The 25412-nt window shown below is 47.8% G+C and overlaps 1 protein-coding gene across 1 annotated transcript in view; it reads right to left on the minus strand.

Annotated features, from left to right (window-relative positions):
- LOC147101806 (transmembrane protein 268-like) overlaps positions 1-25412 on the minus strand; it is a 42528-nt gene that overhangs the window by 16258 nt on the left and 858 nt on the right. The window contains exons 3-5 of the mRNA XM_085965763.1: positions 25255-25313; positions 14733-14804; positions 5754-5863 (exon numbers count right to left, since the gene is read on the minus strand). Coding sequence (XP_085821889.1) covers positions 5754-5863; positions 14733-14804; positions 25255-25313 — 241 coding nt within the window. The remainder of the gene's footprint in view (positions 1-5753; positions 5864-14732; positions 14805-25254; positions 25314-25412) is intronic.

The following is a 25412-nucleotide window of genomic DNA, read 5'->3' on the forward strand; positions in this document are numbered from 1 at the left end:
AAGGCCTTCTGAAAATCCAAATACACCATATCTACCGTATCCCCTTTGTCTACTCCACTAGTTACATCCTCAAAGAGCTCCAATAGGTTTGTTAAACAGGATTTCCCTTTCATAAATCCACGTTGACTCTGCCCAATCTTACTATTAGTTTCTAAGTGCCCAGTTATTGCATCCTTTATAATAGATTCCAGCATTTTCCCAACTACTGATGTGAGGCTAACAGGTCTGTAGTTCCCCGTTTTCTCTCTCCCTCCTTTCTTAAATAGCGGGGTTACATTTGCTATCCTCCAATCTGCAGGAACCGTTCCAGAATCTATAGAATTTTGGAAGATGACAACCAATGTGTTCACTATCCCAATGGCCAACTCTTTCAAAACCCTAGGATGTAGGTCATCTGGTCCTTGGGATTTATCGACTTTTAGACCCATTAATTTTGCTAGTATTGTTTTTTTACTAATAATTTCTTTAAGTTCCTCATTCTCGCCACACCCTTGGTTTTCTCGTATTTCTGGGAGGTTTTTTGTATCTTCCTCCGTGAAGACAGAAACAAAGGCCTAGAAATTCAGCTGTTTGCGCCAGCCGTTAGCGCCAGATTTCCGGCGCTATCCACTTAGCGCCCGGGCACCGCCGGATCTGCGCCTACGCCGAAATTCAGCTGGGCTTTAGCGCCGGCGCAAAGTGTTAGCGCCCGCTCAGCTGCGCGCGCATCTTATGACGTCATTCCGTCGTGCAACGCCGTTTGTGCGCCCCAAACCGGAAATTCAGTGGCGCCCGGCCGATGTGGGCGTGGCGCTGCTAAGAACTGTGAAATGGAACTCAACAGAGGCCCTGTGGAATTCGGGGAGCGCTAATTAAAGGGCACATCCACTCACCCATAAAAGCCAGCCATTTCGCTGCAATGACTTGACTGGTTTGGATTTCTGCACAGAGAGCAAGGCACAGAGATTACTGATTTCGGACACCATAGGAGAGGTATTTTTGGCTTCTAGCCAGTGCTTTGACATTTGCATCCTTGTGATTTTGCTGTTTGGAACTTTGTAATGGGGGCTGCATGGGGGGCCAACCCTCAGTTGCTACATTTTGTGTGAAGGGCTCGCAGACGCTTTGAGAGAGGGCCAGGCATGCCTAGACGCAGAGGGGCCATTAGGCGTCGCCAACGTAGGCCTTACCCAGTCAGGCAATACCGGGAGCAGGTCTCATATCTCACCATGACTGCGGCGCATTGTGTTAAGAGGCTGCGCTTCAGAAGGGAGGTGGTTGGAGAGATCTGCCAGCTGCTTCATGCAGATTTGCAGCCACAGCTCATGTCCAGGGCGTCTCTCTCGGTGGAAGTGAAGGTCACGGTGGCTCTCAGCTTTTATGCAAGCGGCTCCTTCCAAGCCGCTGCTGGGGACATTGCGAACATCTCCCAGTTCGCCACGCATCGCTGCATCCGACAGGTCACCGAAGCACTTTTCGCGAGGAGGCACCAATTCATCTCCTTCCCCATGACCCAACACAAGCAGGAGCAGCGTGCAGTCGGATTTGCCAGGATCGCGGGCTTCCCCATGGTGCAGGGTGCCATTGACTGCACGCATGTGGCTATGCGGGCACCTATCCACAATGCCGAGCAATACCGCAACGGGAAGGGCTACCATTCCCTAAATGTGCAGCTGGTGTGTGACCACAGGCAGCGCATCCTAGCTGTCAATGCCCGCTTCCCAGGAAGCAGCCACGATGCCTTTATCCTGCGCCAGACTACTGTGGCTGACATGTTCCAGGCACAGCCTCCACCAAGGGGATGGCTTATCGGGGACAAGGGCTACCCTTTGTGCAGATGGCTCATGACCCCGCTCCGCGCGCCCAGGACCCCAGCGGAGCTGGCATACGACGAAAGCCATCAAGCCACAAGGAACCTAATAGAGCAAACGATAGGCGTCCTCAAGCAATGGTTCCGTTGCCTGGATCGTTCGGGCGGGTCTCTTCAGTATTCGCCGGATAGAGTCTCCCAGTTCGTCGTGGTGTGCTGCATGCTCCACAACCTGGCTATCCGCAGGACTCAGGCACTGCCACCTGACATTGCCCCACCACCTCAGGAGGACGAGCAGGAGGACCCTGAGGAGGAGGAGCACCAGGCCAGGAGGGAGCGACAAGGTCCAAGGGCCGTCCGCCGGGGGCTTATTGCTCGACACTTCTAGGCCCCCTGTCAGGGAATGGCCTGGGCCACTGAACGCAGCTGAAGGCAGCCGCTCTGCAAGCCCTCAGCCGGTTAACCCAACAACCACTTGAAACACGACACCTGCACATGGTGAATAAATAAACATCTTTATTTCAAAAACTCAGGGCCCTTCCCACATGGAAGAGCAAAACAGAGAAGACCCCCAAAAAACAGTCACAAACTTCTGTCACTCCCAAAACCTGGGGAGGACTAACAAAACATCACCATCCAAATGGCCTTCCTCACTGGCCTAACAAAAACAAGCCCCCCCCACAACACAAACACCCCCATAAAACCAAACAACATAATGCCCCCCAGAACAGAAGCCCCCGCATCACCCAAACCCTCGCTCAACACACTCTATTCGGTGTGGCGAGAGGGCGAGTCTGTCGACAGCCGTCTTTTGCCCCGGCCCGTCCTGCTGCTGCGCCTCAAGCTGGGCCGTGAGGCTGTGGCGAGGCTGGGGGAAGGATCTTCAGGGCGACAAGGCGTCTCGCCAGATGCCCTTGGGGGTCGGCCTACACGAGGGCGGGCCCGGGAGGGGCCGGCTGGTGGCTGCTGCAGCTGTGGGTGGCCCTCTTCACTGCCTGCAGCAGCTCCTTGCACCCTGGCTGGGGGAGTGGCAGGCTCGCCTGCACCAATGGGGACAAGGTGGGTGATGCCAGGCGCGCGCTGGTCGCCAGACACACGTGCACTCGGGCGGCCTGGCCGGGGAGCAAGCGCGCCAAACTGTTGGTCGCCAGACCGGTGTGCGGCAGCAGGGCGGCGGCTGGCCTGGCGACGCCTCCGCGCCAGTGCGAGGGTGGCAGAAGTCAGTGCCCCAACTGCGCCGGCATGTGCCCGCATCTGCAGTGCCATTGTCTGCCCAGCACCTCTCAGCTGGCGACTGGCGTGCTGCGCTGCCTCGAGTTGTTGCACCCCCCTCTCATGCGCTGCCACAAGGAGCTCCACCCCCCTGGCGTGCGCTGCTGCGAATTGCTCCAGGCCCCTGGCCTGGGATTGGCCGAAAGCCACCACACTTTGTGCGAGGCTTTCGATGGCGTGAGGCATCTGTGCCACCACCTCCATGAATTCGACGTGCCGCCGCTCCGGCGCCGCCGACATCTCGTCCAGGAGGCGCACCTCCTGGGCGACGTCCGAGTCCGGACTGGAGGGCGCCTCCACCCTCTGGCCAGAAGGCTGGCGTGCCGCCGGAGCCTTGCCGCGTGCGGCCACGCCACTGGGACCAGGTTCTGCCCTCCCCTCCACCGCCTCCCCCCTCTGGGCAGAAGGCTGGCGTGCCGCCGGAGCCTTGCCGCGTGCGTCCATGCCACTGGGACCAGGTTCGGGGCTCCCCTCCCCCGCCTCCCCCTGGCTCTCCGGCACGCCAGACGTCTCCCCTTCATTGCCATCTCCTGGAGCGGAGGAGGGTTCCCCCGAGGTGGCGCCTTCCTGCTGCTCCTCGACGTCCTCCTCCTCCGAGGGCCTGGCTGTCTGGGCTTCAGGGAGCACCTCCTCCTCACCAGCTGAAAGCAGGAAGGCACAAGTGTAGCTTTAGAGTGAGGACAGGCCGACAGCGAGGGAGGCCGCACTGGTGCATTATGCGCATTTTTCGGCCAGTGGGGAAGGATGTAGATCTGATGCGCGAGGGCAAGGAGAGAGGTGCACCCGGTCCTGTCCTTACCAGTGGGTTCCAGTATAGGGTCGGCGTCGCCGAGCGCCACAGGCCCAATCACCGGGTGACGCAGGAGTCGGGCCACCCTCTCTTCCAGAACCGTTAGCTCCTGGTAATCGCGAGGGCCTCCACCAGTGACACGCAGGCTCCTGGCGTTCCTCGCCAGCTTGGCCTGCAAGAGAAAGGAGGGCGTCTAAGTACAGTGTGGTGCCCCGTTGTTGTGTGTGAGTCCTCCCATGGTGGAATAGCTTGCACAGTGTGGTGCCCCGTTGCTGTGTGTGAGGCCTCCCATGGTCGAATAGCTTGCACAGTGTGGTGCCCCGTTGCTGTGTGTGAGGCCTCCCATGGTGGAATAGCTTGCACAGTGTGGTGCCCTGTTGCTGTGTGTGAGGCCTCCCATGGTGGAATAGCTTGCACAGTGTGGTGCCCTGTTGCTGTGTGTGAGGCCTCCCATGGTGGAATAGCTTGCACAGTGTGGTGCCCTGTTGCTGTGTGTGAGGCCTCCCATGGTGGAATAGCTTGCACAGTGTGGTGCCCTGTTGCTGTGTGTGAGGCCTCCCATGGTGGAATAGCTTGCACAGTGTGGTGCCCTGTTGCTGTGTGTGAGGCCTCCCATGGTGGAATAGCTTGCACAGTGTGGTGCCCTGTTGCTGTGTGTGAGGCCTCCCATGGTGGAATAGCTTGCACAGTGTGATAAGTGCAGAAAGAGCTATTGATTAACATGCAAGTGCCATTGCAGCGGCAGGAGGGCTGGGCATTAGACCTTTGATGTCCCTTTGGCCCTAATGGGAGGTGCACATGCAAGGATGAGGGGGACACTGGAAAGGGTACTCACCTTGACCAGCCGACATAGGTCATTGTATTTCTTGCGGCACTGGTCCGCACTCCTGGGAACATCGGAGTTGGAGGAGACCCTCCGGGCAATTTTGGTCCACGCCTCCCTGAACTGGCTCCTGGGAGCCTTCCTGCCACTAGCCGGGCACACGACCCGTCTTCTCTTGCGTACCCCATGAAGGAGCACACCCAGCGCATGCTCAGAGAACCGCTGGGCTCTTTCACGGGCCCTCTCCATGACCTCCAGGCGTTGATTTGGTACACAACCAGTCCTGAGGCCTAGTTGCAGGGCTACAGCATGCAGGGCGTGGCTGCAGTCAAAGTTGACCCTTCCCCCTTTAAGAGCTGGCCGGCGTCAGGGTGTCTGCTGACACTCACCACATGATCGCACCTGCGCTGCGCCCGGAATCGGCGTTATCAGGCTGCATCGCCGGATTAGCGCCTGAACACAGGGTTCCAACGCCTTTTGCAGCGCTCGGCCAAAAAGTTGGCCAAATCTACTGAATTTCGGCGAGCTCGCCTGCACTTTCCGGCGGCCGCTAAATTTGCCGAGCGCCCGACTTTAGCGCCGCAATAGCGTCCGAACTGAATTTCTAGGCCAAAGTATTTATTTAATTTCACTGCCATTTCCTCATTCCCCATTATAAATTCTCCCATCTCTGACTGTAAATGACCTACATTTACCTTCACCAGTCTTTTCCTTTTCACATACCTATAGAAGCTTTTACAATCCGTTTTTATATTTTTCGCTAGTTTCTGCTCATATTCCATTTTCCCTTTCTTTATCAATTTCTTGGTTCCCCTTTGCTGATTTCTAAAAAGATCCCAATCCTCAGGCTGACCGCTTTTTCTGGCAACTTTATAACTTTGAAACCAATATTTACAGAGCTAAAAACTAGGCTACTGACATTCAGCACTTGTTATATTACGAGCGCTTTACTCCCGTTTAAAAAAATAACTTGCCTTCCCACTTGTTTGTATTTCCCTGTGAAATGCAAATTTTCTTGGGTCACGAGGGCAAACAGGTTAGCATTCGGCCAGGGCACTGGTTGTAATAAAGTACTATACCTGAAATCCCAATCCTTCCAGTCTCCTAGCACAGGCATCCAGATCAAAACCTTGGGATCCGTAACAGTTGTCGCTGGTTAGAACCAGAATCACTTGACCATTGTGAAGCACTAAAATATGGAAAATTAAGATGTCATCAAATGGTGATTAAAGTGAGCAACATGAGAAGTCTGTAACTTATTGCTATCCAGCCACATAACACCTTTTACATTCAAATGGGCGCATCTACCTAGTACTACTTTTTTATGGATCTGCATTGACTATTTACCATCTGTTCACCTATGGCTGTTTATATATGATAGGTACTCCAAAACGCACACTGGAACTATCAGTCTAAGGTGTACAGCAGTACGCTGTTGGAAGCCACCATACTTTCCAATCTCAAAGATGTCAATCTAGTGATTTCAAGCCTTTCATTCATTCATCAACATGCATTGTAATTTGAGCCACTTGAAATCGATTAAAGACTGCTGTACCAAACCCGAAACTCATTTGTACGATAACGACTATATTGGTGTATCAAACTGTAAGTAAGTGATATTTTAAAGTGACATTTTAATAAGAGGACAGGTCCATTTTATATTATATATACAGGCCTGCCTAAGATAGAGGCTATTAGATTCTAAATTAAAAACACCATGTAAACCACTGAGCTCTTAAATTGAAGCTGGCCTTTATAGCACCAGCAGTATAATTACCCATGTAGTGTTAATAATCATCTGACAAACATACACAGGCCTTGGGAACATCGAGAACCAATGGGCGCGATCTTGCCAGCCCTGGGGAGGCGGGTGTGGAGGCAGGACTGCCGGGAAAATTTGAGAATCTGGGGGCGGGTGCCCATCCCGCCCCCAACCCGCCTCTGTGCCATCTTCCCAGGAGGCGGGTATCCGACCCGCGCCGGGTCCCATCTCCTGGAGGCGGGAAGGGGATTACTGCCTGTTAACTGCCCATTTTTCCAACAGAGGCGCAGGCTTCCCGACATCAGGAAACCCCGCCAGGGTCACCGAGGCGAGCAGTGGGTCTGCGGGGGTCGGAGGGGTACAAAAGTGCACTGTCAAGGTAAGTGATGGGTGCAAGTGTGGAGAGGTGAGTATGTGAGGTGAGTGAAAAGTGATAGAAAATGTTCACTTACCTTTGTTTCTTCCTGCAGGCTTCAACCGTTGTGGAACCGGAGACTCCCGCATCTCACTGGCAGAGATGACAGATGGCTGCTGCATTCTCCGATGCAACAACCATCTAATTTCTGCTAAAGAAAGAGGTTTGATGAGTCTTGAATACAAGAACTCATCAAACAACATAGAATGTCAGTGTTTGACAGCTTCACAGAGCTGTCAAACAATGACAATTCATCTGTCAAAAATTTTTGACAGATGAAACGTCATACGCTGACGGTCTCTGTAACCGGCTTCCCCTTAATTGGCCTGCAAAGCTCGCTGGGCGGGCTTAACAAGCTCAATCAAGGGAAAATAGCGTGGGTTGGCCATAAGTCGATGGAGGCGGGACAATGACCCAACAAGCAGCAGTCCCGCCTCCAATGCACCCCCATTGGTAAAATCACCCCCTGAGTGTATGTGAGAGACAGTGTGCCTACTCACCAGCTCATCCAGCTATCCAGCTTTAGAGAGATATATGCGATGTAAAGCATTGTTATGATAGCTAGGTGTCATCATGGGTCGGTGCAGTGACAGGCTGACATTCCCTTCACAGGAAGAAGTGTCTTAAGCCCCGAGTTCTGGAATTTCCTCCCTAAACCTCTCCGCCTCTCTACCTCTCTCTTCTCCTTAAAGATGCTCCTTAAAATCTACCTCTTTGACCAAGTCATCTGTCCTAATATCGCCTTATGTGACTCGGTGTCAAATTTTGTTTGATAACGCTCCTGTGAAGCGCCTTGGGAGGCTTTACTATGTTAATGGCACTATACAAATGCAAGTTGTTTTGTTGTATATACATAAACATTGCCTTGTTGTCTAATTAATTGAGAAGCCACATGGTTTATCTGTTAGTTTAAGAATTTAATAGTTCCAATTCGTTCCTGAAGCATAGCGTTGATTATGGGAAGAGAATTGTAAAGTCTGTGTGTTCTAGTTGTAATTAATAACACACAGGCTACAAGATTAAAGTTCAACAGGTCTTTACTGGTTGGAGGTCAGGACTATATCTGAAATACATCTTACTACACAGTGCTTATACACCGGTGGTCACCACTGGTATTACGTATACAGCAGCCAGAGAAAGTAGTACATCTCTTAAGTTGGAACAGGCTTAAGTTCTCTTAAGGTGGAACAGGTTACATACACCACAATCCTCCCTTTTTAGCTTAATAGTCATATCCCCATTTAACATAACATCATAACATATATACATATATAACTTCAGGTATAAACAGTTCAAAGGTTCAGTCTCTCAGGAGGCCTTCTGATTCGGTCTGGATAACGCCTTTCAGTGGTCTCTGATTCTTGTTGCTGAGGTGACTCTGCTTGTTGGTTCCCTATGTATTGGACGTCATCATCAGGTACAGTCCCTGCCGAGGTAGATGCTTCAGGTTCATTAACGTCTTCCACAGTTGTCTCTGTCGTAACCATGGGTTCGACTCTTGCTCTTGATTCTACCAGTTGATCCGCATGACGCCTTATCACATTGTTACCAATATCTACTGTGTACATCAGAGGTCCTTGTCTGGCCCGAATTGTTCCGGGCTGCCATTTTTTGTTTCCATAGCCCCTTGCCAACACTGGTTGTCCTACTTCGAAACTTCAAGTGGACTTGTTATTAATATGCCGGAACTGTTTGTTTTCCACTTCCCTCCGCACATTTGGTTTTAACAAGTCCAACCTGGACCGCAACCTCCTGTTATAAAACATCATGGCCGGACTTTGGTTAGTCACTGCATGAGCGGCGTTTCGATACGCCATTAGGAAATTGTCCACCTTGTGCTGTAGCGGAATCTGATCATCGTTCATGGCCTTTATTGCCTTTTTGAATGTTTGGAAAAATCTCTCGGCCAACCCGTTTGTCGCTGGGTGATATGGGGCAGAGGTATAATGTTTCACCCCATTCTTCTTTAAGAATTTTTGGAATTCTTCCAACACTAACTGTGGTCCGTTGTCCGAACAGATCTGTTCTGGCAATCCGTTCCTTGCGAATATTGTTCTTAACACCGCAATTGTCTTTTCTGAAGTAGTGGTATTCATCTTGATCACTTCTGGCCATTTGGAATGTGCGTCCACCGCAATTAGGAACATGGAGTCCATGAATGGACCAGCAAAGTCAATATGTACGCGTTGCCATGGGGCTGAAGGCCATTCCCATGGGTGTAGTGGTGCGATCGGAGGTGCATTTTGCACTTTTTGGCACCCAGCGCAGCTTTTCGTCAACTCCGCTATCTGTTGGTCAATACCCGGCCACCATACATAAGCCCGACTTTTCACCTTAACTCCCCCCAGATGACCTTCATGCAGTTCTTTTAGAACTCTTTCCCTTAACTTGGGAGGAATAATCACTCTTGTCCCGTACATCAAAGTACCATGGCAGACGGACAGCTGGTCTCGCCTTGCCGAGAATGCCGGTAACAGAGGATCACCACGTGTTGGCCATCCTTTCACTGTCACCTCGTAGACTCTGGACAGTGTCGGGTCGTTCCTGGTTTCTCTTTCAATACTTGCATTGGTGACTGGTAAACACTCGATGATGGTCGAATGAAATAACTCAACAGGGTCAACTTTCGTCGTTTCTTCTTCTTCAGGTAGTGGCAGGCGCGACAGCCCATCAGCATTGCCATGCTGCTTCGTACCTTTGAATTCTATTTGATATTGATGTGCCCCTAGGAAAAGGGACCATCTCTGGAGACGCTGTGCTGTCATCACTGAAACACCCTTCTTAGGGTTAAAAATGGATACCAACGGCTGATGGTCTGTCAGAAGTGTGAATTTTTGGCCCTGTAGGTAATGATTAAACTTCTTCACTCCCCATACAAGGCTGAGAGCCTCCCTATCGATCTGCGCATAGTTGCGCTCAGCGGAGGTCAATGATCTGGATGCAAACGCGACTGGCCTTTCCGTGCCATTTGGCAACTTGTGTGAGAGTACTGCCCCAATACCATATGGAGAAGCATCACAAGCCAACCGAATAGGCAGTGTCGGGTTGAAGTGAGCCAACACTTCCTCTGAGGTGATCAATTCTTTGCTTTTGCGAAATGCCTTCTTACAGTTTTCGCTCCATTCCCATGGTACCCCCTTCTGTAAAAGAGCGTTTAGCGGGTGCAGTACCGTGGATAGATTTGGTAGAAATTTATGGTAATAGTTAATCAATCCTAGAAACGACCTCAACTGAGAGACATTATCTGGAGCGGGAGCCTTTACAACTGCCTCTATCTTGTCAGGAGACTTATGAAGCCCCTCCCGGTCAATGACATGACCACAGTACGAGATCCGCTTCTGGAAGAACTCGCATTTCTGCCGATTAACTCTAAGTCCATACTCTTTCAGTCTGTTGAGCACCAGTTCCAAGTTTGCGAGGTGTTCTTCATCACCATCACCTGTAATCAGAATATCGTCCAGGTAACATTGTGTGCCTGGAATTCCCTGTAATACCTGCTCCATGGCCCTCTGCCAAATTGCTGGAGCCGATGCCACTCCAAAAACCAGTCTATTGTACCGGTACAAACCTCGATGCGTGTTGATCGTGAGGTATTGGCGTGACTCTTCTTCAACCTCCATCTGCAAGTACGCCTGCGCCAGGTCTATCTTGGTGAAGTGTTTCCCTCCAGACAACGAAGCAAAAATATCCTCAATCCGCGGAAGCGGATACTGCACCGTGTGAAGCACCGGATTAACGGTGATTTTGAAATCTCCACAGATGCGAACCTTCCCTGGTTCTCCTGGCTTGTTGCTCGAAGGACGTTTCATAACGGGAACAATGGGCGTAGCCCACTCACTCCAATCTACCTTAGACAGTACACCTGAACGTTCTAGCGCTTCCAGTTCCGCTTCTACAGTAGGTCGTATTGCATAGGGTACAGGTCTGGCTTTAAAAAATTTTGGTTGTGCATGTTCATCAATCTTGATGTTTGCCGTAATTCCTCTCAGTGTTCCCAGTCCCTGCTGGAACACCTCTTTAGCATCATCCAATATTCTGGACAATCGTTTAGGTTTGACATCTGTTTCCCCGGAATCTACCGTTAGTGCCTTCAAGGAGTGCCAGTCCATATTCATTTTCCTAATCCACTCCCGTCCCAGTAGTGGTGGACCTCCTTCAGGTAGCACATATAAGTCCATTACTTGGCTTTCTTTGCCCTTGTGGACCACTTTTACCTCTATCTTTCCGACGGGGTACACTCTTTGCCCCGTGTAGGTTTTCAATATAATCTCCATATCCCGTAGGGGAATATGTTGGAATAACCTTTTGTAATCTTTCTTATTCATGACCGTCAATGCCGATCCAGTGTCCAATTCCATCTTTATTTGGACTCCTGCTATCTGAAGGGTGACCCAAATTGCCTGGAGATCTGCATCCTTACCAACGTTGTGTACTCTTAAGCTACCCAGTTCATTACTGCTAGCGTCTGAATCTGACTTCCGTTCAGTCGAACTGTTCTTTGTCACCTTGTGTACCTTTATGTATTTTCCTTGCGGTGACTTTTTGTTGCTGGTCTTCTTTCCTGACCGGCATACTTTAGCTATGTGGCCAAGCCGGCCACACGTTCTGCATTCTTGGTTTTTAAACCAACACTGGTTCTGATCGTGCGTTGTCTTTCCGCAACGATAACATTTTACAGTACTCAAACCCAATTTATTTGTACTGAGTTCCGGTGACCGTAGCTGCATTACTGCCGTGCCTCTCGCTGCGGCTTCGTGTGCTGCTGCCATAGTGACCGCTTTCTCAAGCGTCAGCTCATTCTCCTCGAGCAATCGCTTTTGTGTATCTTCTTTTAATAAACCACACACAAATTTATCTCGTAGCGCCTCTGTCAATCTCGTTCCGAATTGACAGTACTTTGCTAGCTTACGCAATTCCATTAAATATTCAGCATTGCTTTCATCCTTCAGCTGCCTTCTGCTGTAAAATTTAAATGTTTCCGCTAGCATCAGCGGCGTGGGGTTTAGGTGATTTTTCAGGACAGTAACAATCTCCTCGAACGTCTTATCCGCCGGTTCATCTGGTGATACAAGGTGTTTCAATTGCCCGTATGTCTTCGCACCCATTAAGTTTAATAATGTTAGTGCTTTCTCTGCATCTGGGATTTTATTTGCTTTACAATAATTTTGTATGCGTTCTACATACATAGCCCAATCTTCGATGTCGCTATCAAAGGTATTAATGTTCCCATGTTTAGGCATCGTTGCAATTTAATTTCTTTTTATTTTTATCCAAGATGGCGGCTTCCGCGCTCTTTTCTTCGTCCTCCGCCTACAAAATGGTGATTTTCCCGCGCTTGGCGGTCTTCACCCTTCCCCCGACGCTGTCTCCGCTTCACCGCGGCTCTCGCGCCTTCAGTTGCCCCCAGACGCTACGCCTTTTTAGCCCGAATGCGGCCCGGCCCTTATCACCAGCCGCGATCGATGTCCCCGCGCTGCGCCTATCGGCCCGAATGCGGCCCGGCCCTTATCTCCGGTCGCGATCGATCTCACCGCCCTTATTCCTCCGTCTTCCCTCCCCGTCTGTACAGCCAACGTGGCCGATTTTCTGATCGCGTCGCTGCCCGGCTTACCCACTACCGAGGTAGAAAGAAGATAGCTGACAGCCGCTGATGGAGGCTTCGAGTTCAGGGTGTCTTCTGCACTCTGGTTTCTCGATGTCTGCCGCGCGACGTGTCTTCCAGCAGGGTGATGAGGGTGGAAACCTCTCTTCGACGTCCGTTCAGTGGACGAAGCCGCCGTGGATATAACTGCCACAGGGTAAGAATCTGACTCGTCGCCACTGTAAAGTCTGTGTGTTCTAGTTGTAATTAATAACACACAGGCTACAAGATTAAAGTTCAACAGGTCTTTACTGGTTGGAGGTCAGGACTATATCTGAAATACATCTTACTACACAGTGCTTATATACCAGTGGTCACCACCGGTATTACGTATACAGCAGCCAGAGAAAGTAGTACATCTCTTAAGGTGGAACAGGCTTAAGTTCTCTTAAGGTGGAACAGGTTACATACACCACAAGAATGTATTGCAGAACTGTTAGTTGCAAAATAAATCTACGAGTCCACATCTGTAGAAGGAATGCATTAATTGATAAGAGGACAGCACTCCTTGTATTAGATAGAAGTCCTTTGTCAGCCATTAATTTTACATGGTGTGACATGAATCAGTCATCCATGAAAGAAAGACTTATGAAATACTACTGAGCAGCCTACGGGTGGCGCTGTCCAAGGAGAGTATAAATACTCGGGCACGGGCCCAGCTTGCACAGGACATTCTTAACAGGAACTAGTGAAGGACACAACTAGACCTCCAACAGTTGATTAAAGCTTTGTTTAACACTTAGACCAAGTGCCTAGTAGTTTTCTTACGTCATGGTGCGATTGTTTGTTCTTCAACTTCCCCTTGGTATAATGGTGTGGCTGGCAGATGTGTTATGCAGGTTGTAGTTTCAGGCCATAGAGGGGCAGTTAGCAGCTGAGTTGAATGTGCAATCCCTGGGACAAGAAAGCTCATGGCTCCAGTCACGGTGGAACTTCTTCTGGTGCTTCCCAGATTTGGTAACTATCAACCTGTTCAGTTTGCAGATACATCTTGTTGGATGAAGAAAGTTACCACATATATTGTCTCAATATGCGAATTTTGTACTATGTAAATAATAATTTTTGTAGCGTATCTTATGTGGGAAATGATTTGTACTTGTTTTAGCATGTGAATTATATTACAGAGGAGTCGTCATTTTAAAAATAAAGGGGGACTAATGTGTGGAGTGTTTCATTGGAAGTTTCAAACCAGGAACCAAAAGTACAAGTAGACCTTTAAATTAGTCTAAAAAACCCACAGCCGAATGGCTGACCCTCCGAATATGAAAGAAATGCACTTCAGAGAGCAATCCATATATTTTCATCAGGGTACCAGCTACTTGAATTTTTGACTTCTTTTAGATTCAACGAGCCAGAAGATTAGCTTCAACATCTGACCTCAAATGAAACAAAATACATCACTGGAACAATGAGTGTTTTCCTCCAAAGATACACATGTCAGTTATAAAAAGAAAGACTTAAATTTATACGGCACCTTTCACGACCACCGGACATCTCGAAGCGCTTTACAGCCAATGAAGTACTGTCACTGTAATGTGGGAAACACGGCAGCCAATTTGCACACAGCAAGCTCTCACAAACAGCAATGTGATAATGACCAGATAATCTGTTTTAGTGATGTTGATTGAGGGATAACTATTGGCCAGGACACCGGGGATAACTGCCCTGCTCTTCTTCGAAATAGTGCCGTGGGATCTTTTACGTCCACCTGAGAGAGCAGTGTGTACCATCTACAAGATGCACGGCAGCAACTCACCAAGGCTTCTTAGGCAGCACCTCCCAAACCCACAACCTCTTCCACCTAGAAGGACAAGGGCAGCAAGCGCATGGGAACACCACCACCTCCAAGTTCCCCTCCAAGTCACACACCATCCTGACTTAGAAGTATATCGCCGATCCTTCATCGTCGCTGGGTCAAAATCCTGGAACTCTCTCCCTAACAGCACTGTGGGAGTACCTTCACCACAAGGACTGCAGCGGTTCAAGAAGGCGGCTCACCACCACCTTCTCAAGGGCAATTAGGGATGGACAATAAATGCTGGCCTTGCCAGCGACACCCACATCCCATAAACTAATAAAAAAATATATATAGCTTGGGATGGAAAAGCTTTTCTTTTCCAGGGACTGTTAAGAGGCTACAGTCCCCTGAGGTCAGGTAACTGTGCTACTTCGATTTGTTAATAGGGAAATAGGTTGCACCCAGAGCTCTTTCGAAACAATAACTTGGTCTGTCATCTTACTTGGTTCTTTATTTGGGAGCCTGGAGAGACATGTAGTTGTGATAATCTCTGGGTTCTCGCTTTGTGATGACTCTACATTGGTGGAAATAAAACAGATGATCAGTATATTTTTAATTTTCTCGCTATGTTATTGTGCAGCATTCCCCTCTCTTTTCTGTAGCACAATTAACAGCCAGCTCTCAATTTTGAATGGCACTAGTCTGCTAAAAAATAGTCATAAATTGATTTGTGTTTCAAGGAGAGGAATGCCTTATTTTATATTCTTCACTTGAAATCAGTTCATTGTACCCTCGTTCTACAAAGAATAATTAAAACAATATATTTCAAATTAAGTTTTCTCTTTTTAAACTATTTTTAAGAATGTTTGAAAACATATTTGAAAGTTCTTTATCTGAATGCACGTAGCATTCGTAACAAAATGAATGAATTAACGGCACAAATAACTACATATGGGTTTGATCTTGTGGCCATTACAGAAACATAGCTGCAGGGTGACCATGACTGGGAATTAAACATACCAGGTTATTTAACAATCAGGAAGGAGAGGTGGGAAGGGAGGGGAGATGGGGTGGCTATGTTAATAAAGGAAGGAATCACTATAATACAGAGAAATGATATTGGGTCAAAGGAGCAGGATAGTGAAACAGTTTGGGTGGAGATAAGGAATAATAAGGAGAAAAAAAACTAGTGGGCGTAGTCTATAGGCCTCCGAACAGTTGCAACTCTGTTGGACGGAGTATTAATCAGGAAATAGTTGAGGCTTGTAATAAGGGAACAGCTATAATTATGGGGGATTTTAACTATCATATTAACTGGACAAATCAAATTGGGCAGAGCAGCCTTGAGGATGAGTTCATTGAGTGTATTAGGGATGGGTTTCTTGAGCAGTATGTAACTGAACCGACCAGGGGGCAAGCAACCTTAGATTTGGTCCTGTGTAATGAGACAGGATTAATTAAAAATGTCCTAGTAAAGGATCCCCTTGGAATGAGTGACCATAACATGGTTGAATTCCATATTCAATTAGAGGGTGAGAAGGTTGGATCTCAAACAAGCGTGCTGAGCTTGAATAAAGGAGACTATGAAGGTATGAGAGCGGAATTGATTAGAGTGGACTGGGAAAATAGATTAAAGGGTAAGACGGTACATGATCAGTGGTGTACATTTAAGGAGTTATTTTACAACTTCCAAAAAATATATATTCCACTGAGGAAAAAAGGGTGTAAAAGAAAAGATAGCCATCCGTGGCTAAGTAAAGTAATTAAGGATAGTATCCGACTAAAAACAAGGGCATATAAGGTAGCCAAATCTAGTGGGAGGATAGAAGATTGGGAAGTCTTTAAAAGACAGCAAAAAATAACTAAAAGATTGATTAAGAAAGGGAAGATAGATTATGAAAGTAAATTAGCAAAAAATATAAAAACAGATAGCAAAAGTTTCTATAGTTATATAAAAAGAAAAAGGGTGGCTAACGTAAATGTTGGTCCCTTAGAGAATGAGACTGGGAAATTAATGGTGGGAAATATGGAGATGGCAAAAACGCTGAACAAATATTTTGTATCAGTCTTTACGGTAGAGGACACTAAGAATATCCCAACACTGGACAAACAGGGGGCTCGAGGGGGAGAGGAGCTAAATACGATTAAAATCACTAAGGAAGTGGTACTTGGTAAAATAATGGGACTCAAGCCGGATAAATCCCCTGGACCTGATGGCTTACATCCTAGGGTCTTGAGGGAAGTGGTGGTAGGGATTGTGGATGCATTGGTAATAATTTTCCAAAACTCCCTGGACTCAGCAAAGGTCCCGGCAGATTGGAAAACTGCTAATGTAACACCCTTATTTAAAAAGGGTAGTAGGCAGAAGGCTGGAAACTATAGACCTGTTAGCCTAACATCTGTGGTTGGTAAAATGTTAGAGTCCATTATTAAGGAGACAGTAACGGGACATTTGGATAAACATAATTTAATAGGACAAACTCAGCATGGCTTCATGAAGGGGAAGTCATGTTTGACAAATTTGCTTGAGTTCTTTGAGGAAGTAACATACAGGGTGGATAAAGGAGAACCAGTGGACGTAGTGTATTTAGACTTCCAAAAGGCATTTGACAAGGTGCCACACAAAAGATTATTGCTCAAGATAAAAAATCACGGGATTGGGGGTAATATTCTGGCGTGGGTGGAGGATTGGCTCTCTAACAGAAAGCAGAGAGTTGGGATAAATGGTTCGTTCTCAGACTGGCAATCAGTAACTAGTGGTGTTCCGCAGGGGTCAGTGCTGGGTCCCCAACTCTTTACAATATATATTAACGATTTGGAGGAGGGGACCGAGTGTAACATATCAAAGTTTGCAGATGATACAAAGATGGGAGGGAAAGTAGTGAGTGAGGAGGACATAAAAAACCTGCAAAGTGACATTGACAGGCTAAGTAAGTGGGCAGAGATTTGGCAGATGGAATACAATACTGGAAAGAGTGAGGTTATGCACTTTGGCAGGAAAAATCATAGAGCAAGTTATTATCTTAATGGCAAGAAACTGGAAAGTATTGTAGTACAAAGGGATCTGGGGGTCCTGGTGCACGAAACTCAAAAAGTTAGTATGCAGGTGCAGCAAGTGATCAAGAAGGCCAATGGAATGTTGGCTTTTATTGCTAGGGGGATAGAATATAAAAACAGGGAGGTATTGCTGCAGTTATACAAGGTATTGGTGAGACCACACCTGGAATACTGCATACAGTTTTGGTGTCCATACTTAAGAAAAGACATACTTGCTCTCGAGTCAGTACAAAGAAGGTTCAATCAGTTAATCCCGGGGATGAGGGGGTGGTCATATGAGGAGAGGTTGAGTAGATTGGGACTCTACTCATTGGAGTTCAGAAGAATGAGAGGCGATCTTATTTAAACATATAAGATTGTGAAGGGGCTTGATCGGGTGGATGCTGTAGTGTATGTTCCTTTAAGAGCCCCTGTGTACTGTAGTGCTGGTAGTGACCACTCGGGTATATAAGCCTGTATAGCGTCTTGTATCTTTTAGTTCACCTCCAGACTTTGTTCAGTAAACACCTGTTAAACCAACTCCTGCATTCCATGTCTCCATTAACACACGGATACAACAGTGGCGACGAATTAGAAACGGACTTACCTGCAATTCGGCAGCACCTCAAGCAGATCGATTCCTCAGACGAAGGATGGAAAAAAAAAAAAAAAACTGTGGTTTCACCAGCTAGGCGGGCTGGTGGCAGGTAGTGCACTAATCCTTCCTGGGCAGCGGGCTGGGGCTCGATCGGGTGGCTCTGCAGCGGGGCCGAGCAGCGAGTCGGAAGGCGGAGGCAAACAGAGACGCAGGGTGAAGCACTCGGGAGACAGCCAGCGCTGCAAAGCAGGTCGGCGTTCGGACCAAGCAGAGGGAGGGAAAAGTCCCAGAGAGTCCGGCGGGAATGAGTCTCCAACTGTTAAAAATATATGTGTAAATAAAAACCATGGAGAACAGTGTTGTCAGCAGCGGCAGCGGCGGGAAAGCGCGGGAGGCGCCATTTTTGACTCGGCAGGGAAGAAGGGAAAGCGCGGGAGGCGCCATTTTTGATTTTCAGGATGCCTAAGACTGGCAATATTACTGCTTTCGATAGTGATATAGAGGATTGGACCACATATGCGGAAAGAGTGGAGGTATATTGCACAGCGAATGAAGTAGCGGATGATAAAAAGGCATCGGTACTTCTAAATCTGATGGGCGCAAGGACATACGGGCTGTTACGAAACTTAATCACTCCAGCCAAACCGATGGACAATAATTTTAAGGAGATTGTTGATACCCTACGGGAGCACTTAAACCCAACACCGCTGCTGATAGCGGAACGATTCAAATTCTTCAGGAGGAATCAGCACAAGAATGAAAGTAACGCTGATTACCTCACCGAATTACAAAAGCTGTCAAAGCACTGCCAATTCGGGGCAGGACTGGCAGATTCTCTACGAGACAAATTCGTCTGCGGTCTCCTAAGCGAAGGAACACAGAAAAGGCTACTTTCTGAGAAAGATTTGACACTGGACAAGGCTTTCAGTGTGGCTGTATCATACGAAGCAGCAGCAAGAGGAGCTGCAGAGATACAGCAAAAGCCACAGGACTTCAGCACCCATGAAATGACACGGGGTTTCGAGAGATGTTATCGCTGTGGCAGATCCACCCATGACCAGAGGGACTGCTGGTTCAAGGACAAAGCATGCAGGCAATGCGGAAAGATGGGACACATTGCACATGTATGCCGATCTGGAAAAAAATCCACTGACAGTAAAAAGATCAATAAGGAAAAGTACAGAAAGGTACAAATGATGATGGACAGTAGCTCCGAAGACCAGAAGAGCGATAGCGACTCCGGAAACAAGAGGCTAAGCTGTCTCAAATTACATAATGTAATTGCCAAAGAAGATTACCAGACCATTTGGGTTACCCTCACGATAGCGGGGTCCCCAGTTAAAATGGAACTAGATACAGGATCAGCTCTGACCGTCATAAGTCGACGGGATTACGAGTGGCTATTTCCACATATACCTTTGAAAGACACATCCATTATCTTGAAGACATATACGGGGCAGAAAGTATACCCCAGAGGGAAAATAAGGGTGCCTGTTGTATACAACGGCAAGGAAATACAGAAGTTGTATTTATACGTTCTGCAAGGTGGTGGTCCACCGTTGTTGGGACGTGAATGGATCAGGAAGATACGTTTAGACTGGCACTCCATTCAGGCACTGACGGTGACCAGTAAGAAAAAAAATGATGATGACGTCATTCCTGAACGATTAAAAGACATCTTGGCTAACGCCAAAGAAGTGTTTCAACAGGAACTAGGAACTTTGAAAGGCGTCACCGCCTCAATAAAAGTGGAAGATGCGGCAATTCCCAAGTTTTTTAAGGCAAGGCCGGTGCCATACGCAATTCGTCCAGCAGTCGAGGCAGAGCTGGAGAATTTGGAAAAAGCAGGCGTGTTATCCAAGGTAGATTGGAGCGAGTGGGCAACACCCATCGTCCCGGTCATGAAGAAAACGTTCAATAATGATAAATGTGAAGAACAGAGAAAAATTCGCATCTGTGGGGACTTCAAGGTGACTGTAAACCCGGTCCTTCACATGGTACAGTATCCTCTTCCGAGGATAGAAGATATTTTCGCCTCACTATCCGGAGGGAAACATTTCACCAAAATTGACTTGGCACAGGCATATCTACAGATGGAGGTTGAGGAGGCCTCTTAAAAGTATCTCACGATAAACACACACAAAGGCCTGTACCAGTACAATCGACTGGTTTTCGGAGTAGCATCAGCTCCAGCTATCTGGCAAAGAGCTGTGGAGCAAGTCCTGCAAGGGATTCCGGGGACTCAGTGCTACCTAGACGACATCCTTGTAACAGGAGAAAACGACAACAAGCACCTTGCAAATTTGGAGCAGGTGCTCACGAGGCTGAGAGAACGGGGCCTACGAGCAAATCGCCCCAAGTGCGAATTTTTCCAGAAACAAATATCATATTGTGGCCATGTAATTAACGAAGAAGGGTTGCATAAGTCACCTGAAAAAATTGAAGCGGTCATAAAAGCCCCAGCACCTGAAAATGTCTCACAATTAAGGTCGTTCCTGGGATTGATAAATTACTATCATAAATTTTTACCGAACTTGTCAACTGTTCTGCACCCTCTAAACGCACTGCTACAAACGGGAGTAATTTGGAAATGGAGCGAAACGTGCCTTCCATAAATGCAAAGGCTTGATCACGTCCAAGGAAGTGTTGGCTCATTACAACCCATCACTGCCAATCAGACTGGCGTGCGATGCATCCCCTACGGCGTAGGAGCGGTATTATCGCATAGATTCCCTGATGGCTCGGAGCGGCCGATAGCTTTTGCGTCACGCTCACTGAACTCAGCTGAGCGTAACTATGCCCAGATCGATAGGGAAGCACTCAGCCTGGTGTGGGGAGTGAAGAAATTCAACTATTACCTACACGGACAAAAATTTACCTTGTTGGCTGACCATCAACCCCTCGTCTCCATATTCAACCCTAAAAAGGGCGTTCCCATTATGACAGCGCAAAGGCTACAGAGGTGGTCCCTTTTCCTAGGGGCACACCAATATGACATAGAATACAAAGGAACAAAACAGCATGGGAATGCTGACGGTTTATCGCACCTACCGTTGCCAACGGTAGAAGAGGCACCTACAGTGGACCCAGTGGAGATGTTCCACTCAACCATAGTGGAATGTCTACCAGTGACAAATTCTACCATTGAAAAGGAAACGAGAAATGACCCGACTCTCTCACGAGTCTACGATTTAACGGTGAAGGGATGGCCAGCACATGGCGAACCACTGTTGCCAGCATTCTCGCAAAGAAGAGAACAGCTGTCAGTTTGCCGAGGAACCTTGATGTGTGGATCCAGAGTGGTGATTCCACCCAAACTCCAGGACAAAGTGCTAAAGGAGCTTCACGAGGGGCATCTGGGTGGAGTGAAAATGAAGGACTTAGCCAGAGCGTTTGTGTGGTGGCCAGGTATCGATGGAGACATCGAAGAAATGACCAAGAGCTGTCTAGGATGCCAGAAGGTCCAAAACGCCCCACCACAAGCCCCTCTACATCCATGGGAGTGGCCCTCATCTCCATGGCAAAGGGTACATATCGACTTTGCTGGTCCATTTATGGACTCAATGTTCTTAATCGCGGTTGATGCACACTCCAAGTGGCCGGAGGTAATAAAGATGTCCTCCACCACCACGGAAAAAACCATCACAGTATTAAGGACCATATTTGCCAGGAATGGGCTGCCTGAACAGATCTGTTCTGATAATGGACCGCAATTTGTATCCGAAGAATTCAGGAAGTTCTTAAAAAACAATGGGGTTAAGCACTACACGTCTGCCCCATACCATCCCACCACCAATGGATTAGCTGAAATATTGTCCAGACCTTCAAGAAGGCCATAAAGGCCATGGGTAATGAAGACATAAATCTACAACATAAGGTAGCTAACTTCTTGTTTGCGTACAGGAATGCAACACATGTGGTTACAAACCAAACCCCCGCTATGATGTTTTTCAATAGAAGACTAAGATGCCGGCTGGATTTGATCAAGCCAAACATCAGAAGGGACGTAGAGAACCGGCAATTTCAAGGCATGAATGAAAGGCCAACTAGAACCTTCCAGATAGGTCAACAAGTTTTGGCCCGGGACTACCGTACCGAGAAATGGCAGCCTGGAACTATTTGCACACGACTAGGACCGCTGATGTATACCGTGAACATTGGAGAAAGCATAATAAGGCGCCATGCTGACCAGATCATAGAGTCATCCGAAAAGGGACAACCTACACCACAACTCTATATGCCTAATGATGAAGCAGAGATACCCATAGTATCTACCTCCGATCCGGTGATACTGGAACCAGATGAACCCGACACTGGCATTCAAGCCGAATCGACCTTGCCAAAAGAACCTACTACACCACCGAAACCTACTACACCACCGAGGCGTTATCCGGACCGAGTCAGGAAGCCTCCAGAGAGACTGAATTATAATTGATTAACTGCAGCAAATGTGTAGATTATTGTTCTTGTAAACATGTTAATTAATGATTACTTAAAATGTTATGTACTATTTATCTAAAAGGGGAGGAATTGTAGTGTATGTACCTTTAAGAGCCCCGGTGTACTGTAGTGCCGGTAGTGACCACTCGGGTATATAAGCCTGTATAGCGTCTTGTATCTTTTAGTTCACCTCCAGACTTTGTTCAGTAAACACCTGTTAAACCAACTCCTGCATTCCGTGTCTCCATTAACACACGGATACAACAGATCCGGTGAGGATGTTCCCAATGATGGGTGAAACTAGAACTAGGGGGCATAATCTTAGAATAAGGGGCTGCTCTTTCAAAACTGAGATGAGGAGAAACTTCTTCACTCAGAGGGTGGTAGGTTTGTGGAATTTGCTGCCCCAGAAAGCTGTGGAAGCTACATCATTAAATAAATTTAAAACAGAAATAGATAGTTTCCTAGAAGTAAAGGGAATTAAGGGTTACGGGGAGCGAGCAGGAAATTGGACATGAGTCTAGTTTCGGAATGGTCATGGCCCTGTGGGTAGTGGAGCGGACCCAGGGGCCGTGTAGCCTGGTTCTGCTCCTACTGTGTTCTAATTCTGTGTTAGATTTCAGGAGATGGTTTTATTCCTGTTCCTGGCTGGGGTGGAGATCGCCTTTATAGAAGGTAAGTACTGTAGAAAATATAGGGACAGAGTGATCTCCTGGACGAGTTTCAATCGCCTAGATGGGTCGGAGAGGAATTTCCCAGATTTTTTCTCCCAAATTGGCCATTGGGTTTTTTATCTGGTTTTTCGCCTCTCCCGGGAGATCACATGGGTTCGGGTGGGATGGAGAGTGATAGAAGATTTGAGGTTAGGATCAGATCAGCCATGATCTTATTGAATGGTGGAGCAGGCTCGAGGGGCCGATTGGCCTACTCCTGCTCCTATTTCTTATGTTCTTAGCACTCCAGGAGGTAACTCCAACAAGAGGGAACAAATATTGGGGTAGACAAGAAACATCATACCTGCAGGAGGATATAAATGAGACAGAAATTAACAACTTACATTTATGCTGTTAATGTAAAAATTTCTCAGGATGCTTCACAGTAGGCGTAGGGAAAATGGTTCCCCTGAGAAATGTTCCTGAACTCATAGTCCAATTTCCTACTCTTTCCTAATCCATACCCCTTAATCTTCTCCAATAGTCTCCTGTGTGGTACTTTGTCAAAGCTTTTCTGAAAATCCATGTACACCCACATTCACTGCATTTCCTCCATCCACCATATCTGTCACCTCCTCAAAGAATTTTTTTGGGTTTGTAAAGCATGATCTTCTTTTCTGAAATCCATGTTGGCTGCTTCTAATTATTTTTTCTTCATCTAGATTTTTAGTAAGTTCATCTGTAAAAATAGATAGGAGCATGTTGCTTCCATCCAGTTTTAGTAAACCTACAATTTGCAGGCCATTATTTCACTTTTTTTAAATAATGTATTTTTAATTGACACTGGGGAGAATTTGAGCCCCCAAAAATGGGTGGGCTTGGATCGGGTGGGAAGTAAAAATGTTAAAAAATCTCAAACCTGAACCCAACCCGCCTCGAACCGGCCCACCTCGAGGCGGGATGGGAGCCGGGCGACCAACCCACTCACAGGAGGCAGCTCCCTCATTTAAATATTTTATTGAGACTCTGTGCCTCAGATTTTTTCTCTGTTCCAGCTTTAACACTGGCCGGCTGAGTTTCCAGGGCTTCGGGAAACCTGGCACCTCAAGTGAGGTGAGGACTGCTGCATGGAAGAGTTAAATGTTTTTCCAGCACAGCTTGTGGGTCATGAGGAGCAGGCGTTTATTCCCCCAGCCCACCAAGCTACCTTATTAACCTCACCAGCGATCGGACCTCCCCCCACCCCCCGCGATCTGATGTCCTCCTGATGTCCTTCACGGCCCCCTATGATCTTCTCCCCTCCCCCCTCCGCCCCACTCCCTGCGATCTTCTACACTCCAACCCCGATCTTTCCGTTCCCCATCGAAGTTCCCCCAACCCCCGATCTCTCCGCCCCCCATCAATGCAACCCAATCCCGATCTCTCCAGCTCCCCTCAATGTCCCCCCGACCCCCGATCTCTCCCGCCCCCCCATCGATGTCCCCCTCGACCTCTGATCTCTCCCGCCCCCCCCCCCCCCACATTGAAGTCCCCCTCGATCTATCCTGGCACCCCCTATCGATGTCGCCCGCAACCCCACCCTCGCTCCCTCCTCTCCGCTCTCTGGCTGCGGCCTGGTGCCGCAGGCCTACTTGCCCGACAGCCAGCCTCTAAATCAGGTTGGCTGCTGCGGCCGGGAAACGGATTTCAAAAATGGTAATCAAGTCCTGAGGGAAACCTGTTCTTCCGAGTTTCCCGACTGCAAAACTGACCCCCCCACCCCCACCCCCTGCTCCTTCCCCGTAGATATTGGGGGCATAACCATAGTTTCAGGTTTTACACACCATCAACACTAGCAGCTCCTTTAACTGTTCATCTGAGATAACATCCACTATATACAGTGCAGATGCATTTTAATAAGGTATTGAGTAATGTAAAGGATTGATTCTAAACAAATGTCAGTAATGTTTGGGTGTTAATGTTCGCTAAAGGGGGAATTACACTGCCCAAATCGAAGACAGGGATAATACTTTAATATTTCCATAATCCTATTGGTGGTGGTTTACCTGAAATTCAAATCCATTATGGGTTCATTGCAAAAAGAAGTGCCTTTCAAATCCTCAGGGTGCCCCAAAGAATTTCACAGCTGATAACGAAAGGTCATCGACCTGAAACGTTAACTCGGTTTCTCTGCCTGACCTGCTGAGTATTTCCAGCAGTTTGTTTTTATTTCACAGCTGATGAATTACTTTTAAAGTACATTCACTGTAGGCAAATGTGCCAGAAAGATCCCACAAACGTTAAATTAAATAAATTACCCGTTTTGCTGGTGTTGGTTGAGGGTTGAATGTTGGCCAGGAAAACCAGGAGAGCTTCTCTGAAGCATAGAATCGTAGAAATTTACAGCACAGAAGGAGGCCATTCGGCCCATCGTGTCTGTGCCGGCCGAAAAAGAGCCATCCAGCCTAATCCCACT

The sequence above is a fragment of the Somniosus microcephalus genome, chromosome 23, assembly GCF_052327205.1.
Source record: "Somniosus microcephalus isolate GS21.2 chromosome 23, FLI_Smic_1.0, whole genome shotgun sequence".
NCBI lineage: Eukaryota > Metazoa > Chordata > Chondrichthyes > Squaliformes > Somniosidae > Somniosus > Somniosus microcephalus.